This window comes from Bubalus kerabau, chromosome 20 (assembly GCF_029407905.1).
Source record: "Bubalus kerabau isolate K-KA32 ecotype Philippines breed swamp buffalo chromosome 20, PCC_UOA_SB_1v2, whole genome shotgun sequence".
NCBI lineage: Eukaryota > Metazoa > Chordata > Mammalia > Artiodactyla > Bovidae > Bubalus > Bubalus kerabau.
The window spans coordinates 26,788,656-26,809,786 of record NC_073643.1 but is presented as its reverse complement, the minus strand read 5'-3'; the positions used below and the strand labels follow the sequence as shown (position 1 = coordinate 26,809,786).

Here is a 21,131-nt window from a genome sequence, read left to right as displayed (position 1 = left end):
CATTAAAGATAACAAATGGGCATTCATTCATCTTAAAATGATAAAACATAATTTCTAAATCATCTAATACTTCTATGAAAATAAATATAACTGTTAGGATTTTCTGATACTTAATTAATGTTCTAAAAGATTGTTGACTACTAGGTAAGCCGAGAAATTTTTTGCAGCCTAAAATGAAAACCTCTCAAACTGCATTTGTTTTGTTAAGGTATAATTTTAGTTTGGCATTTCTAAGTACTGTTGAAATATTTTCAGCATGATTAATTTTCCAAGTAAGAAACTATCAGAGACAATCATGTTCTAAAGTAGTCAGGTTATTTTTGTTTTGTTATCAACCTCAAATTGGCATTGTAAAATCTTTGCTGACTTTCTATGTGCCATTCTAATATATTCTTCTTGGACTTCATGTCTAAATCATTTTTGACATTCAATTTTGCAGTATCAGTGTGGGTGTTCAGGTATGGTATATATTATTTGAAAAGTTGTTAAAGGAATAGGATGGCCAGGGTTATTGACTGAATGTCTACTTTTTATTTCTTGTGTCAAGAGTTCTGTTGCCTTACTGTACAGGTTTTGGTGAGTGTTTATAATTTGTAAAGAGTAGAAGATCTTTCCAATAATCTAGTTATTGATATTATGGAGCTCACGAAGACAATAATCTTCAGTGAAACTGGTAGGATGTGCCCACATGTAACCATGTTTTGTTTTATTTTAACAGTCTCAAGGATTGCAAATTTATGTTGTTTAAATCAGTAGTGGTCAACTCTGATTTTGGAGGCATAATTTGATTTCTTTTTTTTCCTTTGCAGGTGGAAGCACAATGGCGCAGATATTGATTTTACCATGAGCTATCACTACAGGTTGGATGGAGGCAGTTTGGCAATCAGCAGCCCTCGCACAGATCAAGATATTGGCACATACCAGTGCCTGGCCACCAATTCTCTGGGAACAATTCTGAGTCAGAAGGCAAAGCTCCAATTTGCATGTGAGTTTGTGGGAAAAATCTATAATCTTTGTGTTTCTGAAAATATATTCTTATTATAACCATAGTAGAAAAAAGCCAACTTTGCCAATCACATGCTCTTTGAGAGCAAATATGAATTTATAGAGGTAAAAAGTTATAACAGTGTGCATTTTGTGAATTCAGACTCCTGGGAATAGTTGAATCTGTTTCAAAAAAAAAAAAAAAACCAGGAAATATCAGTATTATTGTATTTTGTGAATTATATTTAGAAACATCTCTGAAAGTTCTAGATATACATATTCAGATAAAGATTTTATATATATATATATATATATATATATGTATATATGTATATCTCCTTTTTCCTTCTTATTTTGCAGTGGGCATTAATGTGAAGGGCACACGAATAAAAGAAAGCAAAGATGTTTTTGGGGGGGAGGAAAGCTTTCTCCCAGGAAAAGTGATCATGCATCTACAGTTTGATGTAGGTGGAAATAAAGTGGTTGCCAAAGGCAGACTTTATATTAACTGTAACAATGTCCAACTGCGTCACATAAATGTCATCCAAATAATTACCTTTGTGACATTTGGGGACATTAGCAGATGAACAATAGACATACTGCTCCTTATAGTGTTTATATATAGTGTTTCCAGGGACTGAAATGTTTCATATTGGATCCAGGGAAAGCCTTGTTTGAAATTACATTTGTTGATGTGGATGAAGCAGAAGCCTTACATCTTTCCCTTTATACCCCCTCTGCCATGTGACTCCCACTCATGCCCTCCTCAGAGGATATACCAGGGACCAAAGAGTGAGAAACTACTCTATTATTTTGAAAAAGTAACTATTTTGAAATCTACAGAATAAAATATACATCCAAAGCCCAACTTGTAGAACTGTTGCAGGAAGGAGGACCCCTTCCAGGGCCTGAAACTGGGCTCTTGTCTAACACTCGGAAATGAACTGTCAGAGGAGACACGTGCTGACAAAGCAAGAGAGTTTACTGGGAAAGGGCACCCGAGCGGAGAGCAGCAGGGTAAGGGAAACCAGGAGAACAGCTCTGTCACATGGCTTGTAGTCTCAGGTTTTATGGTGATGGGATTAGTTTCCAGGTTGTCTCTAGCCAATCATTCTAACCCAAGAGTCCTTCCTGGTGGTGCATGCCTTGTTCAGCCAAGATGAATGCCAGAGAGAAGGATTCCGGGAGGTGGTCAGACATGTGGTGTCTCATTTTGACCTTTCTCAAACTCTTCCAGTTGGTGGAGGCTTATTAGTTCCGTGTTCCTTACCAGGACCTCTTGTCATAAAACAACCCATGGAAATGATTACTATGGTGTCTGACCAGGGTGGGCGGTTTCAATCAGTGTGCTTCCCCTAACAGAACTACTTTAATCATCAGTAGATATATAAATTTGGAGTATGAAATGGCAACCCACTGCAGTATTCTTTCATAGGAGATCCCATGGACAGAGGAGTCTAGCAGCCTACACTCCATGGTGTCACAAGAGTCAGACACGACTTAGCAACTAAACTACCACCACTGCCACCATTATATAAATTAATAATTAGGTCTGTTTCTCATTGAGTCTTGTGTTCCAAAGATAACTAGCTCTACACAAAGCTCCCTTTGGTTAACCACTCTGCGAATGGCCTTGTTTCTGAATATGTATATAAATACACTCAGAAATAAATACATATGTATATAAGTATGTGTGTATAAATGTGCATGTGATTATAAATATACACACGTACATATATGTATGTGGTCCTCTATATACACACATATACACATGTATACATATACACAAGCATTGCTAAGTGTATCTGAATATATTTATGTCTTCAGAAAACAAAAGATAATGCAAAATTTTACAGGGCTAAATGGAATATAAACAAATGCTGGTGGCTGTTCCCAACCTAGGGATCGAACTCAGATCTCCTGCATTGCAGGTGGATTCTTTACTGTCTGAACCACCAGGGGAGCCCCATTTGAAACTTATGGTAAAGATAATCACAATACTTGATTTCTACATTTCAGCTAAGACCATCACTTGGAAAAACAATAGCGAACCAAATATTAATTAAGACTTATTTTACAGAAGTAAACAATTGCTCCACAGGCTTTGAATGACTCTGCCAAAATAATTTTTTTTTTCACTTGAATAGAAGATGACCCTAGGAGATATACATGGTCAGATTGTATAAAAATAAATTTAATAAATTTGATTTTCTGGTAAAGGGAATCCCATAGAGCATATTTATTTGCTATACCTGGTGTTTCTCCAGAGTTATGGATTCTACCCATTCTTGAAAATAACTGAATACCTATGATGAAAGTTAATGCACTGTGCTTTATATGGCCATATATTTCCTTCTCTTTGTTCCCCCTTAAAAATTTGTATTTTTAATTTCCAAATTATGTTTTTACTTTTTTTTCTGCTTTAAAAATGTGTAACTGGAAGTTTTTGTAAGTTAAAATGTAACTTCTATTTGCTAAAAAAAAAAAGAGGAAATATTTAAAATTCAGAAAAAAAATTTATGCTTTCATTTGGATGAATGAGGAAAGTCAGTTCTTCTATCCTTGCTGACTTTCCTGTCTCTTCATAAAGTTTTCTTTTTTGGGAGTTGAAAGTATATGACTGTTGTTCCCTAAAAGCATTTCTATTACTATTTATGCAGAAAGAAGGTCTGCATCCATTAGCTGATCTTTCTCCTGCAGACTTAAAGCGTCTTAGGTTTCAAGTCTTAAACTTGAAAAAACAAAACAAACAAACAAGAAAGAATCAGATCATTCTGCCTTTTCTGTCCAGTAAATATAACAGTGTCTTGCCTGAAATGTTTCTTGTTGTTTCCATGGAGAGATTTGGTTGAGTTTATCTCTGCTGAACTTGAATCAACCCTAAAAATAACCAACACTTTTTAATCACCTATAAAGCATCTCCTTTCCTTTCCTAGATCTCATAAGTACTCTTGCCAGCTTACTTAAATCAGTTGTTCATTCCAAGTAGTAAAGAATTTATTTTAAAAATGTGAAAAATACCACTTCTAGCTTTGTCACTGCTATTACGCAACTCCAAATGGTCTATTTTGAACAAATGTGCATAAAGATCTTAAAAATAAATCAAAAGGTGTTAATAACTTACAGCCCAGAAGACTCCATTTACAAATTCTTTCTTTCTTATACAAATTACTTAATCTGAGTTCTCATCACTATCTTCACAAATTTTCAACATTGCCTATTTTACTAGAAAGACTTTTGTACCTTTCTTAAAATCATAACAATGGTGGTCACATGCTAAAATTTTCGCTACAAACAGACCTGAGTTCAAATTCTATCTCTGTAAAATATCCAGCAGCAGGAAATTAGGCCACCTTTTAACAACATTAAGCCTATTTATGAAATGTATACAGTGAGAATTGCAGCAGGATCCAAAGGACAGTGACAGGAATTAACCGAGTAATGATGTGAAACCCCTGGTCCATTATAGGCACTCAGGAAATGGTAACTCTAATTCTTCTTTTGATATTTTCATTTCCTCCCCCAAATTGGCCAAACATCCATATATTTCAAACTGCTACAGTTACTCATAGAAAAATCTAGTTTACATTTCAAAACTTCCTCCAGACCAGTTGTTTTCAAGGCTTTTAAGTGTTTGACATATATTACCTTTCTTGAACTGTGGAATAACCATAAGAGGATGATTCTATCATTTCCATTTTACAGATTAGAAGCCTGAGGCTCACTGAGATTGGGACTTTTTAGAAAGTATATTGTTAAAGAATCAGTTGTAACTTTAGTATAAAAGTTCAGATTCTACAGCAGAAACCAATACAACAATGTAAAACAATTATATTCCATTAAAAAAAATAAAAATTCAGATTCTAAAACTCATATCTTTTGTATTAAGGTATTCAGTTCAATTCAAACAGTGCTCAAACAGATCAAGTGGGCTTTCGTTGTTAATTTAATAGGCCTTTGACATAATCACTGTTGAAATAATAAGCCATTTCTGAAGGACAGTAACCTTCACATAGGCCTGGTGGTAGATCCCATTGGTGCTGAGTTCAAATCCCCTTTACTGGACAATGTGGTCAGCTGTTAATGCCCATAGCTACCCCTTTTCTTCAACCCATGCCCTAGAGCTCCCCATGGGCTGGGGCTGGAGCTAGACAACAGCTGAGACCCCTTTTTGCGTAGCCCCTTCCTGTGCCCTATCCAGTTCCGATCCCTCCATTTCTCCTTCAAGTGTTTCCTCAATAAATCAATGTAGTTGAACCTCTGCGTCAGCCTTTGCTTCTAAGGAAACCAAAGTAAGACAGACACTAAACATATAAGATATTTGATCTTATTGACAGACAAATTGGGTCCAGAATCTCTAATCATATGAATTTCCATAGGTAAGAGCAAAACTACACATCAGAATAAAATTGTGTCAACAACTCTGCTTCCCACCAGTTGGCAGTCGTATACTGCCACTTTGACCTTCAGAACAAATAAACTATGAACCACCTTTCAGAACCTAACTCATCTATGGGAGAGGCTCTGTAGGTAAATTTGTCTAGATAATTGATGGCTTGTGTTTCCAACTTCTTTCCTGATGTTCAGCAATTCAAAATCTCCCTTGGAGTTTATTTTAGACTCAAGCCTGTTAGAGTTGCCTTAACTTGAATCATCCCACCACAAAACCATGCAGGAATACAGCCCAAATATTTAAAAACAAAACCCAAAAAACTCCGTTATAAAATATCCTCCTAAATCTAATCTGTCTTTAAATTGCTATGTTACTCAGGCAAGTTAGTTATCTCTGTAGACTTATTAAAGGTATGTTTTGAATTATTTAATCACAAAAGTTTCCTTCAGTTCTTCCAAAGATTCTGTCATTCCAAATTATCAGGTAGATTCTTATTTAAACTCTTTTCTTTTTTCCTCCAAGCAACCTCAAACCTAAAGCAAATTCATTGAGTGTCTAGTCACCAAAAGCTTCTGTTATCACCCTGGCATTCTTTTTTTTTTTTTTTTTTTATTTTATTTTTAAACTTTACAATATTGTATTAGTTTTGCCAAATATCGAAATGAATCCACCACAGGTATACATCCTGAACCCTCCTCCCTTCTCCCTCCCCATACCATCCCTCTGGGTCATCCCAGTGCACCAGCCCCAAGCATCCAGTATCGTGCATCGAACCTGGACTGGCAACTCGTTTCATACATGATATTATACATGTTTCAATGCCATTCTCCCAAATCTTCCCACCCTCTCCCTCTCCAACAGAGTCCATAAGACTATTCTATACAAACCAGTTTGACTTTATACAAGCTACACATGCAGCTGCTTTGAATTTCTTTTATTTCTCAAGGACTTTAGTGGTAAAGGTTGAATGTAGACTTCTTCCTTTCATATGTATGTTAATGAATTACTCTGTATTTGTGTGAGAGAACATTGCATCTGTCATTGCTGTTTAAAATGTCATCCTTGAGTAAAGAAAAGGTAGAGGATTTTGAAAGAAACCTCTGATTTCACTGAGCTGTATTTTTTTTTTTTGAGACTCATAATATATACTTCTACCAATGAACAGAGAAACACTGGGATAAAAGTTACTTATGAATAGACTTTTTGGTCCTCCTGTATTTAATATTTAATCACAAATACCATTTTAAATAAGTTTGTTCTATTATTGCTGAAATCTCCTAGTTTTGCAAGACTGATGCTAGACTGGTTGAATAAATTAATGGTCATTTATTTATTCATCAGCCAAGCAACCAGAAAACACCTTATTTATATGCATCAAGCACTGTGCTAGGGACTAAAGATCAAATGGTAGATAAGAAATAGCTACTCCCTGTCTTCACAGAGCAGACAGGTGAAAACTTGAGAGCAAGAAAAAAAGGAAAGAAAGAAATTGGTAGCATTTGCATAATACATATTATATAGCAGACATCCTTCCAAGCTCTTTATGTAAATTAACTTCAATGAGCCTCACAATAACACTATGAAGTTGCTATAATCCCTTTTTCGGATGACCAGATTGAGGCTGTAGAAGAATTAACCTGCTTGCCTCAAATCACACACATAATAAGCGATAGAGTCAGTATTCAAACTCGGGCAGTTGGAACCTGGAGTCCATGTTCTTAATGTGCACATGTGCGTGCATGCTAAGTTGCCTCAGTTGTGTCTGACTCTTTGCGACCCTATAGATTGTAGCCCGCCAGACGCCTGTGTCCATGGGAATCTCCAGGCAAGAATACTGGAGTGGATTGCCAAATCCTCTTCCAGGGAATCTTTCCAATTCAGGGATGAAACCCATGTCTCCTGTGGCTCCACTGCAGGCAGATTCTTTACCACACAGCACCTCCTCAAAAACAGCATCAGGTGATGTGAGAGGGTTAGATGTAATCTATACGACAGACCAGAAGAGAAAGTAGTCAAGTTTGTCTGGATTGGACAAAGGGCAAGGGAAGCCTTCCAAAGACAGTGGGGCTTGAACTGAACCTTGAAATATTAAATCGTGTTCCAGATAAAGAAAATAGGGGAGGAGAATGTTGAGGTCCACAGGAGAACAAGAGGAATGCAAATGCAAATAAGCTTCAAGTATTAGAGAAAATGTGAGGGGAATGGGAAAAACCAAGTAGGAACATGACAAGCCATTATTCAGAAATAATTGGTTTTCTAGGACAAGGCTGAACCATAAATTAGAGCCAGGTATATCCAAATTTCAGAGACCCTTTATTTCCAAGCTTAATCTACGAATAATGGAATGATTGGGTGATATTGCGAGATGCCAGAAAAAACAGCAAAATTCTATCATATCATGAAGCTTTTAGGCAGAGGCACCAGGGATGAACTATGTTTCAAAAATATTCTCACTCAGTGTGACAGTGTACACAGGTGTGAATTCATGTGTAAAATAGTGATGTCAATAGTACCCACTTTCTGCACATGTGTGTGCTAAATTGCTTCAGTGTGTCCAATTCTTTGTGACTCTATGGACTGTAGCCCACCAGGCTCCAGTCTCTGGGGTCCTCCAGGCAAAAATACTGAAGCAGGGTGCTATTCCCTTCTCCAGGGGATCTTCGTGACCCAGGGATGGAACCCATGTCTCTTATGTCTCCTGCAATGGCAGGTGGGTTCTGTACCAATAGTACCACCTGGGAAGCCCACTCTCTTTATATAGGTTTATTATAAGGACCAAATATGCATTATTTTATGTAGAGCAGTGGGTAAGGGCACCTGGTATATTGTTGTGAGTTGTTGACTGAGAGCCTGGGAGAGGTCTGGCCATGTAACTGTGAATAGACCAAGTTTGGTACTTCAGTACCAAACAATGGAAATGCTTTGAATGATGTTGCAGATTTTGAAGTTGTTTATAAACTGTTGTTTGAAAATACTAATACTTTTTCTTTAAAAATATTGATCTGATATATTAATGATCTTAATTTTATTTTTAAAACCACCATATACATATTTAGGGCTTCTAGGGGTAAAGAATCCGCCTGCCAGTGCATGAGACTTGAAACGTGGGTTCGTTCCCTGGCTTGGGAATATCCTTAGGAGGAGGGCATGGCAACCCACTCCAGTATTCTTGCCTGGAGAATCCCATGGACAGAGGAACCTGGTGAGCTACAGTCCATGGGGTTGCAAAGAGTCAGACACAACTGAAATGACTTCACACACAGGCACACGTTTAGGGATGCTCCAAACCTCACTTCTCACACTTGTAGGATGAAGTTAAAGAATTCTTACTTCATGTCACAGGGTTTAATTTTAGATGGCTTAAGGTTAACACGTGATAATATTTCATTTTAAAGGGCTATAAAGATGTGAGCATTTACAATCATTGTAAATTTTTTTCTTTCCCAGAGAAATGCCAAGGGTTTTATACCTGCAATGCTGTTCATCTTTATTCTCTACCTGTAACCTGTCCCAAATCATGTTTTGCAGGTTGAGAAATTAAAGAAATTCAAAATGGGGCAAACACATCACCTGGTCATTAACCTATCACAGACCTAGTATTTTTCACATCTCAATCTCAAAATAACTTTTAAATATATATATATATTTGTAGGTAGAGGAAGTAAAACAGAATCCACATAAATCCAAAAACCATAATCAGAACAACATAAAAGATCTCCAGGTAAAAGTAATGATATAAAGGTCTTTGACTCTTTAGAGTAGGAACTCCAAAGGTACCCGTATATTATTTGAAAAAGTGAAAGTGAAAGTCACTCAGTCGTGTCTGACTCTTTCCGACCCCATGGACTATACACTCCATGGAATTCTCCAAGCCTGAATGCTGGAGTGGGTTGCCATGCTCTTCTCCAGGGGATCTTCCCAATCCAGGGTTCAAACTTAGGTCTCCCACATTGCAAGCAGATTCTTTATCAGCCTAACCACAAGGGAAGAGAATGTGTATTTTTATTTCTGTCTTTTGCCCAGTATCTGTACAAGCACAAAAAACAAACAAATAAAAGAAACCCCTCACATTTAGAAATAAATTTTAAAAGCTTCCTTGGGTACTGATGAATTCAAAATGTCTTTAAATTTTTTTCATGTATAAAAACAGTTATACATGATTCTGATGATATGGTGGCAAAGTGCATTTATATCTGAAAAATAAATTAAGACCTGGGAGAAGGAGTTTTAAAGATAACACTTGAAAATGCATTTGGAAATTGTAAAGGCTCTGATAATTTTGAAGTATGTGTCAAGTGGGAAATGCATATCTAATTATAATTGAAAATGCTAGATGGCTTTTAACCTTTATTTTTTACATCAGGAAAATAACTAAACAAAGTAAGTTGACATATTTTTCTTTAACTTATTAAATAAAATAAATCAGATAAATTAGTATTGGTTTTTCATGATCATTTTGGAAATAGCACTAAAAATTGTTCCAATGAAGTTAATATTCTCAATTTATCTTAATATAAAACCATCAATAGGTATTGTAAAAAGGGGAAGAGTTTGTCTTTGCTTTTAAAAATAACTTAAGCCTTAAACAATTGGACTCAGAGTAGTTGCATAACTGAATTACAGCAAGCTACTATTATTTTTATTTTCTTAACTAAATGAACAGGAAAATGGAGTATTCAATGTATTAGCCTCATTTTTTTCTTCTTCATCACTGTTGGACATCTATGTATGTATCTTATCAGAAATTACGTTTTTCAAAAGGCAGGCTTTCTCTTACTTCCCATATTCAGTAAGACCTAGTCTTTTTTGGTCCATTTGAACAAAAGTGCACATTCAAGCTGCACAGGTGAAGAGTTGGGGTTCGAGATATTCATCTAATCAAAACTGAGAGTTCCTGGTTTGTAAAATAGAGAAAGAAACCCAAAGCCAGAGGGCTTATTTATTATTCTTATGCTATTTGACAAATGATTTTGAGGAACTTTTGAACATAACCCATAGAGATTTTGCTTTTGAAATTGACAGATTTAGTCAGGACTCACAGCCACATTCTTATTTGTACTAAAGAATCAAATGAATTATTTTCTAGGAGTTTTAATATGTTACTGAAATAGCACACCCAAATCAAGTGTTTAAAAAGTAAATTCAAATGATAAAGAGGCTTTGGTGTCAACCTCTGGAAACGTTCATTTTGTTTTAACATACTAATTTATATGCAATCTTTTCCAAGAAGCAAACACATACAGAAAATTGCAAAACATATAAGAACAGTGAAACATTACTAAGCCAGATCCAGAGACAGAAAATCGGCAACCCCAGAAGCCCTTTCCCTACTATACCTTTCCAGTTTCTACTTCCTCTCTCCTCTCCACTATCTTGACTTGTAAATATATAGTTAAATATTGTCTTTTTCAATTTGATTTTAATAAAACCACACTATATATATTCCTTTGAGTCTGGCTTTGCAGTCGACAGTATTTATGAGATTTATTCATGTTGTTGTGGGCAATTGTAGATCATTCATTTCCACTGCTATATAATATTTTATTATACAACTATACTATGATTACTGAATGACTGCTCATTTTAATGGAAATGTGGATTGTTTCTAGAAGGAAAGATGAATAATTCTTTATGAATAATCATGTTTATATCTTTGGTACATTTGTGTACACATTTCTCTGTTGTATAGTGTAGAATTATAGGGCATTTGGGTATGCGTATTTACAACTTTAAAAGATAATGTCAACTATTGTCTCTAGTGGTTTTAATTTATCCTCTTACCAGCAATGTTTTTTGACCACAGTGGACACTATCTTTTGTCAACTATTTTGTCAGTCTTTTTTAAAATTTCAGTATTTGAAGAGGATCTGCTAAGTTATCTCATTTGGGTTTGATTTACATTTCTTGGTAACTAATGAACTTGAGCACTTTTCATATGTGTATTGGCTGTATGCAAATCCTCTCCCTTTTAGAAGGAAACATTTAACTCATTTTTCTATTAAGCCATCTTTCTTTTTCTTAGTGATTGGTTCTAGCTATGAGCACATTGTTGCTTTTATGTGGAGGAATAGTTTTTCCTACTTTGTGGCTTGCCTTTAACTCTCTTAAACATGTCTTGATAAATAGAAATTTTCAAATTTAATACAGTCTAATTTATCAATTGTTCCCTATATGTAATGATGCTTTTTGTAAAAAGTTCAAGAAATGCTTTCCTACCTTGATTAAATGAAGATACTCACCTATATTATTACTTTAATTTATTGGCTTGACCTTCATATTTAAAATTGCAGTGCACCTGGAAGTTATTTATTTGTTTGTTAGCATGGGGTAAGGTAGGTTCAATATATCTGTATATTTTACACGGATCCCATTGAGCTAATCAATATATGAAAAATGCAGGCCTTGCTTCAGTGTTCTATACTGCCATCGCTGAAGATAATCAAGTATGCCTGGGACTGCTTTAGGCTTTCTCTCTTCTCTTCCATTGGTGTATTATCTATCCTTGTGCAAATGCCAAACTCTTAATTATGGTAGTCTTACAATAAGTTCTAATATCTGGGTGTGATTCAGTTGATGATACATATTAAATATGAGGTTCGATTTGTAAGCTAAACTCAAGGAGAATAAAATCCCAAATAAAATAAAAAAGAAATAAAAACTCATACCATAAAGTTCTATCCAATCACTAAACTTGAGCTTTGCAGTGGTAAAGGCAAAAAAGGGATCATATCTTTCAGGGGATAAAAACATGTCAATTGTTTCTGTAAGCATAATTCCTCTGATTCTAGAACCTGAGAGAAGTTTCTCTTGTGAATCCTTAAGAGCAAAGTGGGTGATTCAGTGAACGACATTCCCCTCACAAACCTGTTCAAATGCTTACAATGTTGGTTTTCTTATGGTGGTTTCTTGCATCATATCTCAAAAATAATAGCTCATATTTGTTAGCTGCTCCTCAAGCCTCTTCCATAACATTAGTGAAGAGACTTCTCAAACTATGTGCCTAGTTCACTACTCCTAGAGCCCAGTCACTGTCTATCTGCAGTTCTCACCAACCTCTGGCTATAGCTGTTGCAATGCCATCTATATGTGCTCTACACAGGCAGTAGATTGTGTGACTTTTCTTGGTGGAAGGGTCACAAAACATAACTCATTCCAGAGGTCCTGCCTACCTCTATCAGAAAACTAGGTTAGAATATTTTTCCTAGACATTCCTCTGTTTACTTTCACTTTCTCAGACTTCCTAGATGGATGGTATAGGAAGAAAATTGTTCTGGTTCCAGAACTGGTGGTGTTACATTTATGTCACCCTCTTCTTCGTTCTTGTAGAAATGAGGAAATAGTGGAAATTTATAAAAATGAGGCATGTAAGCATTTCTAGTTTTGTGATGTTGAGTACATCTGCTATGATGGATGCCAGCATGCTAAGTTACTTTAGTCGTGTCTGACTCTGTGCGACCCCATGGACGGCAGCCCACCAGGCTCCCCCATCCCTGGGATTCTCTGGAGTGGGTTGCCATTTCCTTTTCCAATGCATGAAAGTGAAAAGTGACAGGGAAGTCGCTCAGTCGTGTCCAACTCTTCACAACCCCATGGACTGCAGCCTACCAGGCTCCTCTGTCCATAGGATTTTCCAGGCAAGAGTACTGGAGTGGGGTGCCATCTCCTTCTCCGGGATGCTAGCATATATACTCCTAAAAGGAATCACCAATCTTTTCAACAGTTCTTTCTAGCTAAAGAGTATAATTTAGTTTAATCCTTCAAACTACCATGTAACAGAAGCTACTATTATAATCCCAATTTTAGACAAGAAATGAAGCAATATGCTTAGGGTAATTAGAAAATAGTGTAGGTGAGATGTAATACAAGAGATTCTGATGTTTAAACCTACTTCCTTAATCATTCAACTAGTGCTTATAAAATGCTAATATGCATAAAAATCATTTGGGAATCTTACTAAATGTAAATTATGATTCAAGAAATCTAAATGGGGGCCCAATAGTTTAAGTTCTAGCTAACTTCCAGGTGATACATTTGTTGCTGGCCTCAAAACCATACTGAGTAGGAAACACACTTTCAGAATAAGACTTACATTAGTGTCTAAAACAATCTAAGAGCAGCATATCGGGGTCTACCCAAGGTGATGCAAGAAGGCAGCTCTGTTATGGCTTACATAAATTCAGAGGAAAAGCAACTGTTCATCTGTATTTCCAGACTCTAAGATGGCCATTCAACATATTTATTTATACATTCAAGGAATGCATATTTATTGAGCTCCTACAATGTGCCAAACACAGGTAGAAGCAGTGAGCAAAGTAAACTCTATTATCTATGTTTGTGCATCTGCTCAAATATAACTATAAATTTACTTAAAAAAAACAATATCAATGTCATTGGAATATACAACAACAAAAAAAAATGTGTCTGACCATTAACCAAACAATAAGGTTTTGAACTATAATTTCCTGTCAGAAATTTCTACTCATTACATCAGAAAATTCAAATGAGGAAGAGTATAGATTTATAGGCATGACTTAACAAGTCAATTGCAGGGTGATTACCCTCCCCTTCCTTTTTGTGAATGCTTAAGTTGAGAGATCTACTTCCACATAAGTATTAATGAGTTGTTTTGCATAAGTCAATTTTGTTTTATGAATGGAGATTACATAACCCTCATTTAATTCTTCCAGAAATCCCATCCATATGAGCTACTAGAATTTATCTTACTATCCTTTGAGTACAAAGGATTTATTTTAATTATTTCATCAGTTTTAAGCAAGAGCAATCAAATGTAAACAATTGTGCTAGGAGGCTGTGCCCCAGGCCAGTTGCCTCTCAGCTTTCTGTTTTTCCTGTCTTTGTACTGGTCTCATTGTTTATTTAGAATGTATTAATAAACCTAGTGTTTTCATTTTAAAAGGTATGAAATCTGGCTGAGTCAAACATCAAAATTTATGATATTTCTTCTTGGCAAGTCTAGCAGGTTGAGGGTCCTATTATTAATATAAACATTAATATTAATAAAAGTTAATATGTATCCAATAAGCCAAGCACTGGGAAAAGCAGTTCCTGGGCTTGCTTAAATTCCCATCATGGGTGTGTGGGAGGGCCAAGACCTTAAGCCTGGCTCTGACTGACAATAGAAATCAGGCTCTGAACACAAACATCTTCATTGGCAGGAGTCCTAAAGAAGCATCTTACTGTTCATGGTCCAAGTTATCTCATCTCTACTTTCTACCTCTCTCCTCCACCCTCCTCCATCTCTCTGTCTGCAGACACTCTGGATAAAACTATCCCTTCCCCTTAACTTTACATACTCACAGCAGACGCAGAGAGGGTGTTTTGACAAGACCCTTCACAAACACATACCCAAACACACATCCTTGCCACATCTGCCTTGACATTACCATTTCTTATGTATTGGACCTTCACTACTATGGATATAGGACATTGTAATAAGCCTTGAGTTCTAAGGTCATTAATCACTGCCCAGACCCTCATCTACACATAACTCTGTTCTCATATCTGACCCCATTTCCCAACCTCCTCAGCTGCTAAAATTATTCCCTGGACCATGTGAAACCAAGTCAGTAATCAGTTGAATCCTTATACTTTGCTCTAACTTACTCCTCCCTACATTCCTTCAGTTGAAACTGGCTTTCATCTGAGGATGCTGCTTCTCTTGTATTCCTCCAAACTGGTGACTGTTTTTGCCCATGCTCTCTCTCTCTCTCTTTTTTTTTAATTAATTTTATATTGGAGTATAGTTGACTAACAATGTTGTTAGTTTCAGGTGGACAGCAGGATGTACATAGACCTGTATCTATTCTTTTACAAATTCTTTCCCATTTAGGTTATTACGAGTATTGCACAGAGTTCCCTGTGCTATGCAGTAGGTCCTTGTTAGTTGTCTATTTTAAATATAGCAGTATGTCCCATGCCCTCTTACTACCCATCTTGTGAATGAGGAGAGTTCCACTTTTCCCTCAATGCCACTTCTAGACAATCTTCCTCTCTCTAATATACAATGCCTCAGTTGCTTTAATCATGGCGATTAGATTATGCTACCTATGTCGTCTTCATGTTATCATTCCAGCTCATCCCATCAATCCTTGAAGACTTTAACCTCCTGGCTTATTCTTAATCTCACCAAAATATTTCTGTCATCTTTCCCTATATTCAACATTCACTATTCAATAATCTGATTTATCAGTTCCTTGATTTCTTATCTTCTACTAATCTTGTTCATCACTCTACCTTAGCCAGATGCCACCTTGTCAAGCTGACTCCAAAACCTTGTTTACCTGTCTAAAATGCAAAGCTTCACTCATATCTAATTTTCAACCTCCCCAATGCTGGAACACCGCTTTTTAACTATCTAGCTCACTGCCCCTATGTCCAGGGACTCCAACAATACTTTGGTTCACTGGAACCTATAATATATTAATCCTAACAAACACCCCCTGTCCCTCTCTGACCTCGTGTCATTTCCTTTTTAAAAAGACTAAATCCCCTGATTTAACATTCAAACCATTTTTTTTCCAGTCACCTTGACTCAACTGCTCATTTCTTCCTTCATTTTATTCATCTGCTGAAAACCTAAGCATGCTGAATCCAAACTAAAAATTTCACTTAAAGAAAAGTCCAACCGTCACACCTGGTCTCACTTTTAATTTGTAACCACTAGTATCAAGTGGGGTAGCTCCTCTTGGCTGCTCCTGCGCATGGAACAACAGACTGGCTCCAAATAGGGAAAGGAGTATGTCAAGGCTGTATATTGTCACCCTGCTTATTTAACTTATATGCAGAGTACATCATGAGAAACGTTGGGCTGGAAGAAGCACGAGCTGGAATCAAGATTGCTGGGAGAAATATCAATAACCTCAGATCTGCAGATGATACCACCCTTATGGCAGAAAGTGAAGAGGAACTAAAAAGCCTCTTGTGAAAGTGAAAGAGGAGAGTGAAAAAGTTGGCTTAAAGTTTAACATTCAGAAAACAATGATCATGTCATCTGGTCCCATCACTTCATGGGAAATAGATGGAGAAACAGTGGAAACAATGTCAGACTTTATTTTGGGGGGCTGAAAAATCACTGCAGATGGTGATTGCAGCCACAAAATTAAAAGACACTTACTTTTTGGAAGGAAAGTTATTACTTTGCCAACAAAGGTCCGTCTAGTCAAGGCTATGGTTTTTCCAGTGGTCATGTATGGATGTGAGAGTTGGACTGTTAAAAGAGCTGAGCACCGAAGAATTGATGTTTTTGAACTGTAGTGTTGGAGAAGACTCTTGAGAGTCCCATGGACTGCAAGGAGATCCAACCAGTCCATTCTGAAGAAGATCAGTCCTCGGTGTTCATTGGAAGGACTGATGTTGAAGCTGAAACTCCAATACTTTGGCTACCTCATGCGAAGAGTTGACTCATTGGAAAAGTCTCTGATGCTGGGAGGGATTGGGGGCAGGAGGAGCAGGGGACGACAGAGGATGAGATGGCTGGATGGCATCACCGACTCGATGGACATGAGTTTGAGTAAACTCCGGGAGTTGGTGATGGACAGGGAGGCCTGGCATGCTATAGTCCATGGGGTTGCAAAGAGTCGGACATGACTGAGTGATTGAACTGAACTGAACATCAAGTGGGACCTTATTGCTGCTTGACATAAAGATAGAAGGGGGAAGTAATCATGACATCCAGAGATAGTGCTGTGTTGGGTTTCTCATATCTCTCAAAGTCTTGACTCTGTTTTACCTCATAATCTAGTCCCACTTTTTAGACATCACCCAGCATGCCTTTCTTTTAAAATACCTGTCACTATCCACTTTCTGTATTGAAATTCACTTTTTCTGAGTCTAACTACAGTGTTGTTCTCTAAGGACAAGCATATAGGTGTGTGTTTTCCTTTTTGTGTACATTTTCCCTCCTTAGTAGTAATCAATAATAGAATTGCCAAACTGCTTTCTTTATCTAGAAATGACTGGATTTCAGAATTGTCAAAGTTAGATAGTCATAATCTTTCTTTTAAAAGCCAAGTCTCCTGACTAAGACATCATTTTACTTCTGGAGAATAATATTTTGGAACTGCCAAACTACAGGTGAAAACTGCATGCAAAGAGGGTTCCTTCTTGTCAGCATGACTTGAGAAGACTAGCAGTGGTAAACTATGTCTCTGAGAAGCTCCAAGTAGGGTCATTCTAAATCTTGTTGGTGTTTGGCATAAGTTGGGCCTAAGGAATCTTCTCAGGGCAATTCATCAACAGACTCCTGGTTGGAAGTAGGTATTGCATGGATAAATTTGGAAAGTCAGAATGCTTAATTTCTGCCTTTTCCCCCATTGAACCACTGAGATTTTATTTAGAGACATGAATAGAAATGGATTCGATGCAGATGTTCTACTCCAACTAATCTGTTTCAAGCATTCTCTTTTATTTTGTCAGCTGGCAAAACCTCTTCAGCATCAGTCCTCATACCACCTCTCCCTAATCCAGCCCAGCACTGTGCCACCATACCATTTACTCTTATATTTTTGAAATCAAGAAAATGAATATTTATATTATTATTTATTCTCTTAACTCAGGAGTACTGGCCTGCACTAAATTGAGACCTTAAGAAACACTGTTTTGGATTTTGAATAGTATTCCAAGAAGAATAGGACCTCAATTTTATGAAATAGTTTTTATTATCTAATTTAATCTATTATATGATTTAGTAGATTATATAATTTAATTTTTAATTAAGTTTCTTTGGATAATATGTGTGATAATATATTAAAGACTATAACTGTGCAAGTCGTGAAACAGTCTGGGAGGCTATACAGTCCTTCAGATGTTAAAGGAGAAAAAACATGAATGAGAGGGTAGCAATGGAAAATGATGAAAGAGGAGATACTATTTTTTTTTTAATTTTATTTTATTTTTAAACTTTACATAACTGTATTAGTTTTGCCAAATATCAAAATGAATCCGCCACAGGTATACATGTGTTCCCCATCCCGAACCCTCCTCCCTCCTCCCTCCACATTCCATCCCTCTGGGTCGTCCCAGTGCACCAGCCCCAAGCATCCAGTATCGTGCATCGAACCTGGACTGGCAACTCATTTCATACATGATATTTTACATGTTTCAATGCCATTCTCCCAAATCTTCCCACCCTCTCCCTCTCCCACAGAGTCCGTAAGACTGTTCTATACATCAGTGTCTCTTTTGCTGTCTCGTACACAGGGTTAGTGGATTGTTAATAGCATTTGTTGCTAGATGGGATACAGATTTTGAGGGAGATAAGATCAGATCAGTCGCTCAGTCATGTCCGAATCTTTGCAACCCCATGAATTGCAGCACGCCAGGCCTCCCTGTCCATCACCAACTCCCGGAGTTCACTGAGACTCACGTCCATCAAGTCAGTGATGCCATCCAGCCATCTCATCCTCTGTCGTCCCCTGATCCTCCTGCCCCCAATCCCTCCCAGCATCAGGGTCTTTTCCAATGACTCAACTCTTCGTATGAGGTGGCCAAAGTACTGGAGTTTCAGCTTTAGCATCATTCCTTCCAAAGAAATCCCAGGGCTGATCTTCTTCAGAATGGACTGGTTGGATCTCCTTGCAGTCCAAGGGACTCTCAAGAGTCTTCTCCAACACCACAGTTCAAAAGCATCAATTCTTCGGTGCTCAGCCTTCTTCACAGTCCAACTCTCACATCCATACATGACCACAGGAAAAACCATATCCTTGACTAGACGAACCTTTGTTGGCAAAGTAATGTCTCTGCTTTTGAATATGCTATCTAGGTTGGTCATAACTTTCCTTCCAAGGAGTAAGTGTCTTTTAATTTCATGGCTACAGTCACCATCTGTAGTGATTTTGGAACCCAGAAAAATAAAGTCTGACACTGTTTCCACTGTTTCCCCATCTATTTCCCATGAAGTGGTGGGACCGGATGCCATGATCTTCGTTTTCTGAATGTTGAGCTTTAAGCCAACTTTTTCACTCTCCACTTTTACTTTGATCAAGAGGCTTTTGAGTTCCTCTTCACTTTCTGCCATAAGGGTGATGGCATCTGCATATCTGAGGTGATTGATATTTCTCCCGGCAATCTTGATTCCAGCTTGTGTTTCTTCCAGTCCAGCGTTTCTCATGATGTACTCTGCATATAAGTTAAAAGATGATATCAAAGATGATAAAAGGATAGCTGTGCTTTTCTGAGGAAGACTTGAAGAAATACTTTGAGGAAGGAATTAAAATTTCATTTAGGAGATGTCATATATTTAGATACAAAAGTCTATATTGCATATAGGTATTGTGTGTGTGTGTGTGTGTGGGAGTGGGTGTGTGTGCGCACACACATGCTCAGTTGCTTAGTTGTGTTTGACTCTGACTCCATGGACTGAAGCCCGCCAGGCTCCTCTATCCATGAAATTCTCCAGCTAAGAATACTGGAGAGGGCTATCATTTCCTATCCAGGAGGTTTTCCCAACCCAGGGATTGAACCCACATCTCCTGCATTGGCAGGATCATTCTTTACCACTGTACCACCTGGCAAATCCAATATAAATATTACTTGAAGCCATAAAAGTGGCTAAAGACACCAAAATGAAATTTTCAGATGAAAGAAACTGGCCCCAAAATAAATTCAAAATAATTCCAATTATTAGGCCTCAAGGAATATAAACAGATATATGCACACTTGAAATAGCTACATAGTGGCTGATTATATGAACTTTATCATATTATGTTAAATAATTAACTGTTAATTGGCTTAGTTAAACTTCATTAGACAGTGATATAATGACTATTATATATTCCTTTATTCATTTGACCAATTATATCCTTGCAGTAGATATTAGAAAGTGGAATTGCTGGGGAAAATAAGTTTTACATTTTAGATATGAATACATCTTGATTAACAACCCTTGAAAAACAGTTATACAAGATTATATTTGCAGCATCACTGAGTATGCAGTTTCCTCCTTCTCTGTCAATATTACATATTGCTAAAATATGCATTTAGCATCTGATAAGTGACAATTTTTGTTGTTTTAATTTGGATGTCATGTTTTATTAATAAATTGAACATTTTATACACTTATTAGAAATTCAAAATTCTTTTGCATGATCTTTGCTTAGTTTTGTACAAAGGGGTTCAGATTTTTCTAACTAATTTCCAGAAATTATTTATTCTAAGTATGTTAATATTTTTTCTATTACCAGCTTTTTAAAACTTTCAACTTTTAACTTTGTCATATTTTTATATAACAGAAATTGCAACAGTAAAATTGATTTTCTTTGTAATTTTTTAAAATTTTATTTTATTTTTAAACTTTACAATATTGTATTAGCTCTGCCAAACATCGATTCATTTCTTTGTAATTTAATGTAGCACTGATTTCCTTTACATTTGGTTTGTTTTGTGACACATGCTAAACATTTTCTCAAGCCTAGAATTATAAAACTATTCCCCTTAAATATCCTGGTAATTTCATTTATTATATCTAGATCTGTGGTTCATCTAGAATTTATTTTTGTAAAGAGCTTGAGGTTAACACCTAGCTTTGCTTTCTCTCCTCTATCCTGCCATGTTTTCTCATTTTCGTTTATTAAATAATCCACAGTTGACAGAGCTCATTTTCCACTTACAATGCAAGTGGTTATTTGCTTTGGAGGCAGTACAATGCAGTAATTAAGAGTAAAGTCTCCAATTACCCTAAATAATTCTCCTCTACCCTCATCCTGCCCCTCCTGGTAGGATGTATCGCTGGCTGGTG

At 36.7% G+C, this 21,131-nt stretch overlaps 1 protein-coding gene across 1 annotated transcript in view; it reads left to right on the top strand.

Moving 5' to 3' along the window:
- Nucleotides 1-21,131, top strand: part of CNTN6 (contactin 6) — a 187,547-nt gene that overhangs the window by 14,844 nt on the left and 151,572 nt on the right. The window contains exon 3 of the mRNA XM_055557576.1: nt 810-985. Coding sequence (XP_055413551.1) covers nt 844-985 — 142 coding nt within the window. The 5' untranslated portion in view covers nt 810-843. The remainder of the gene's footprint in view (nt 1-809; nt 986-21,131) is intronic.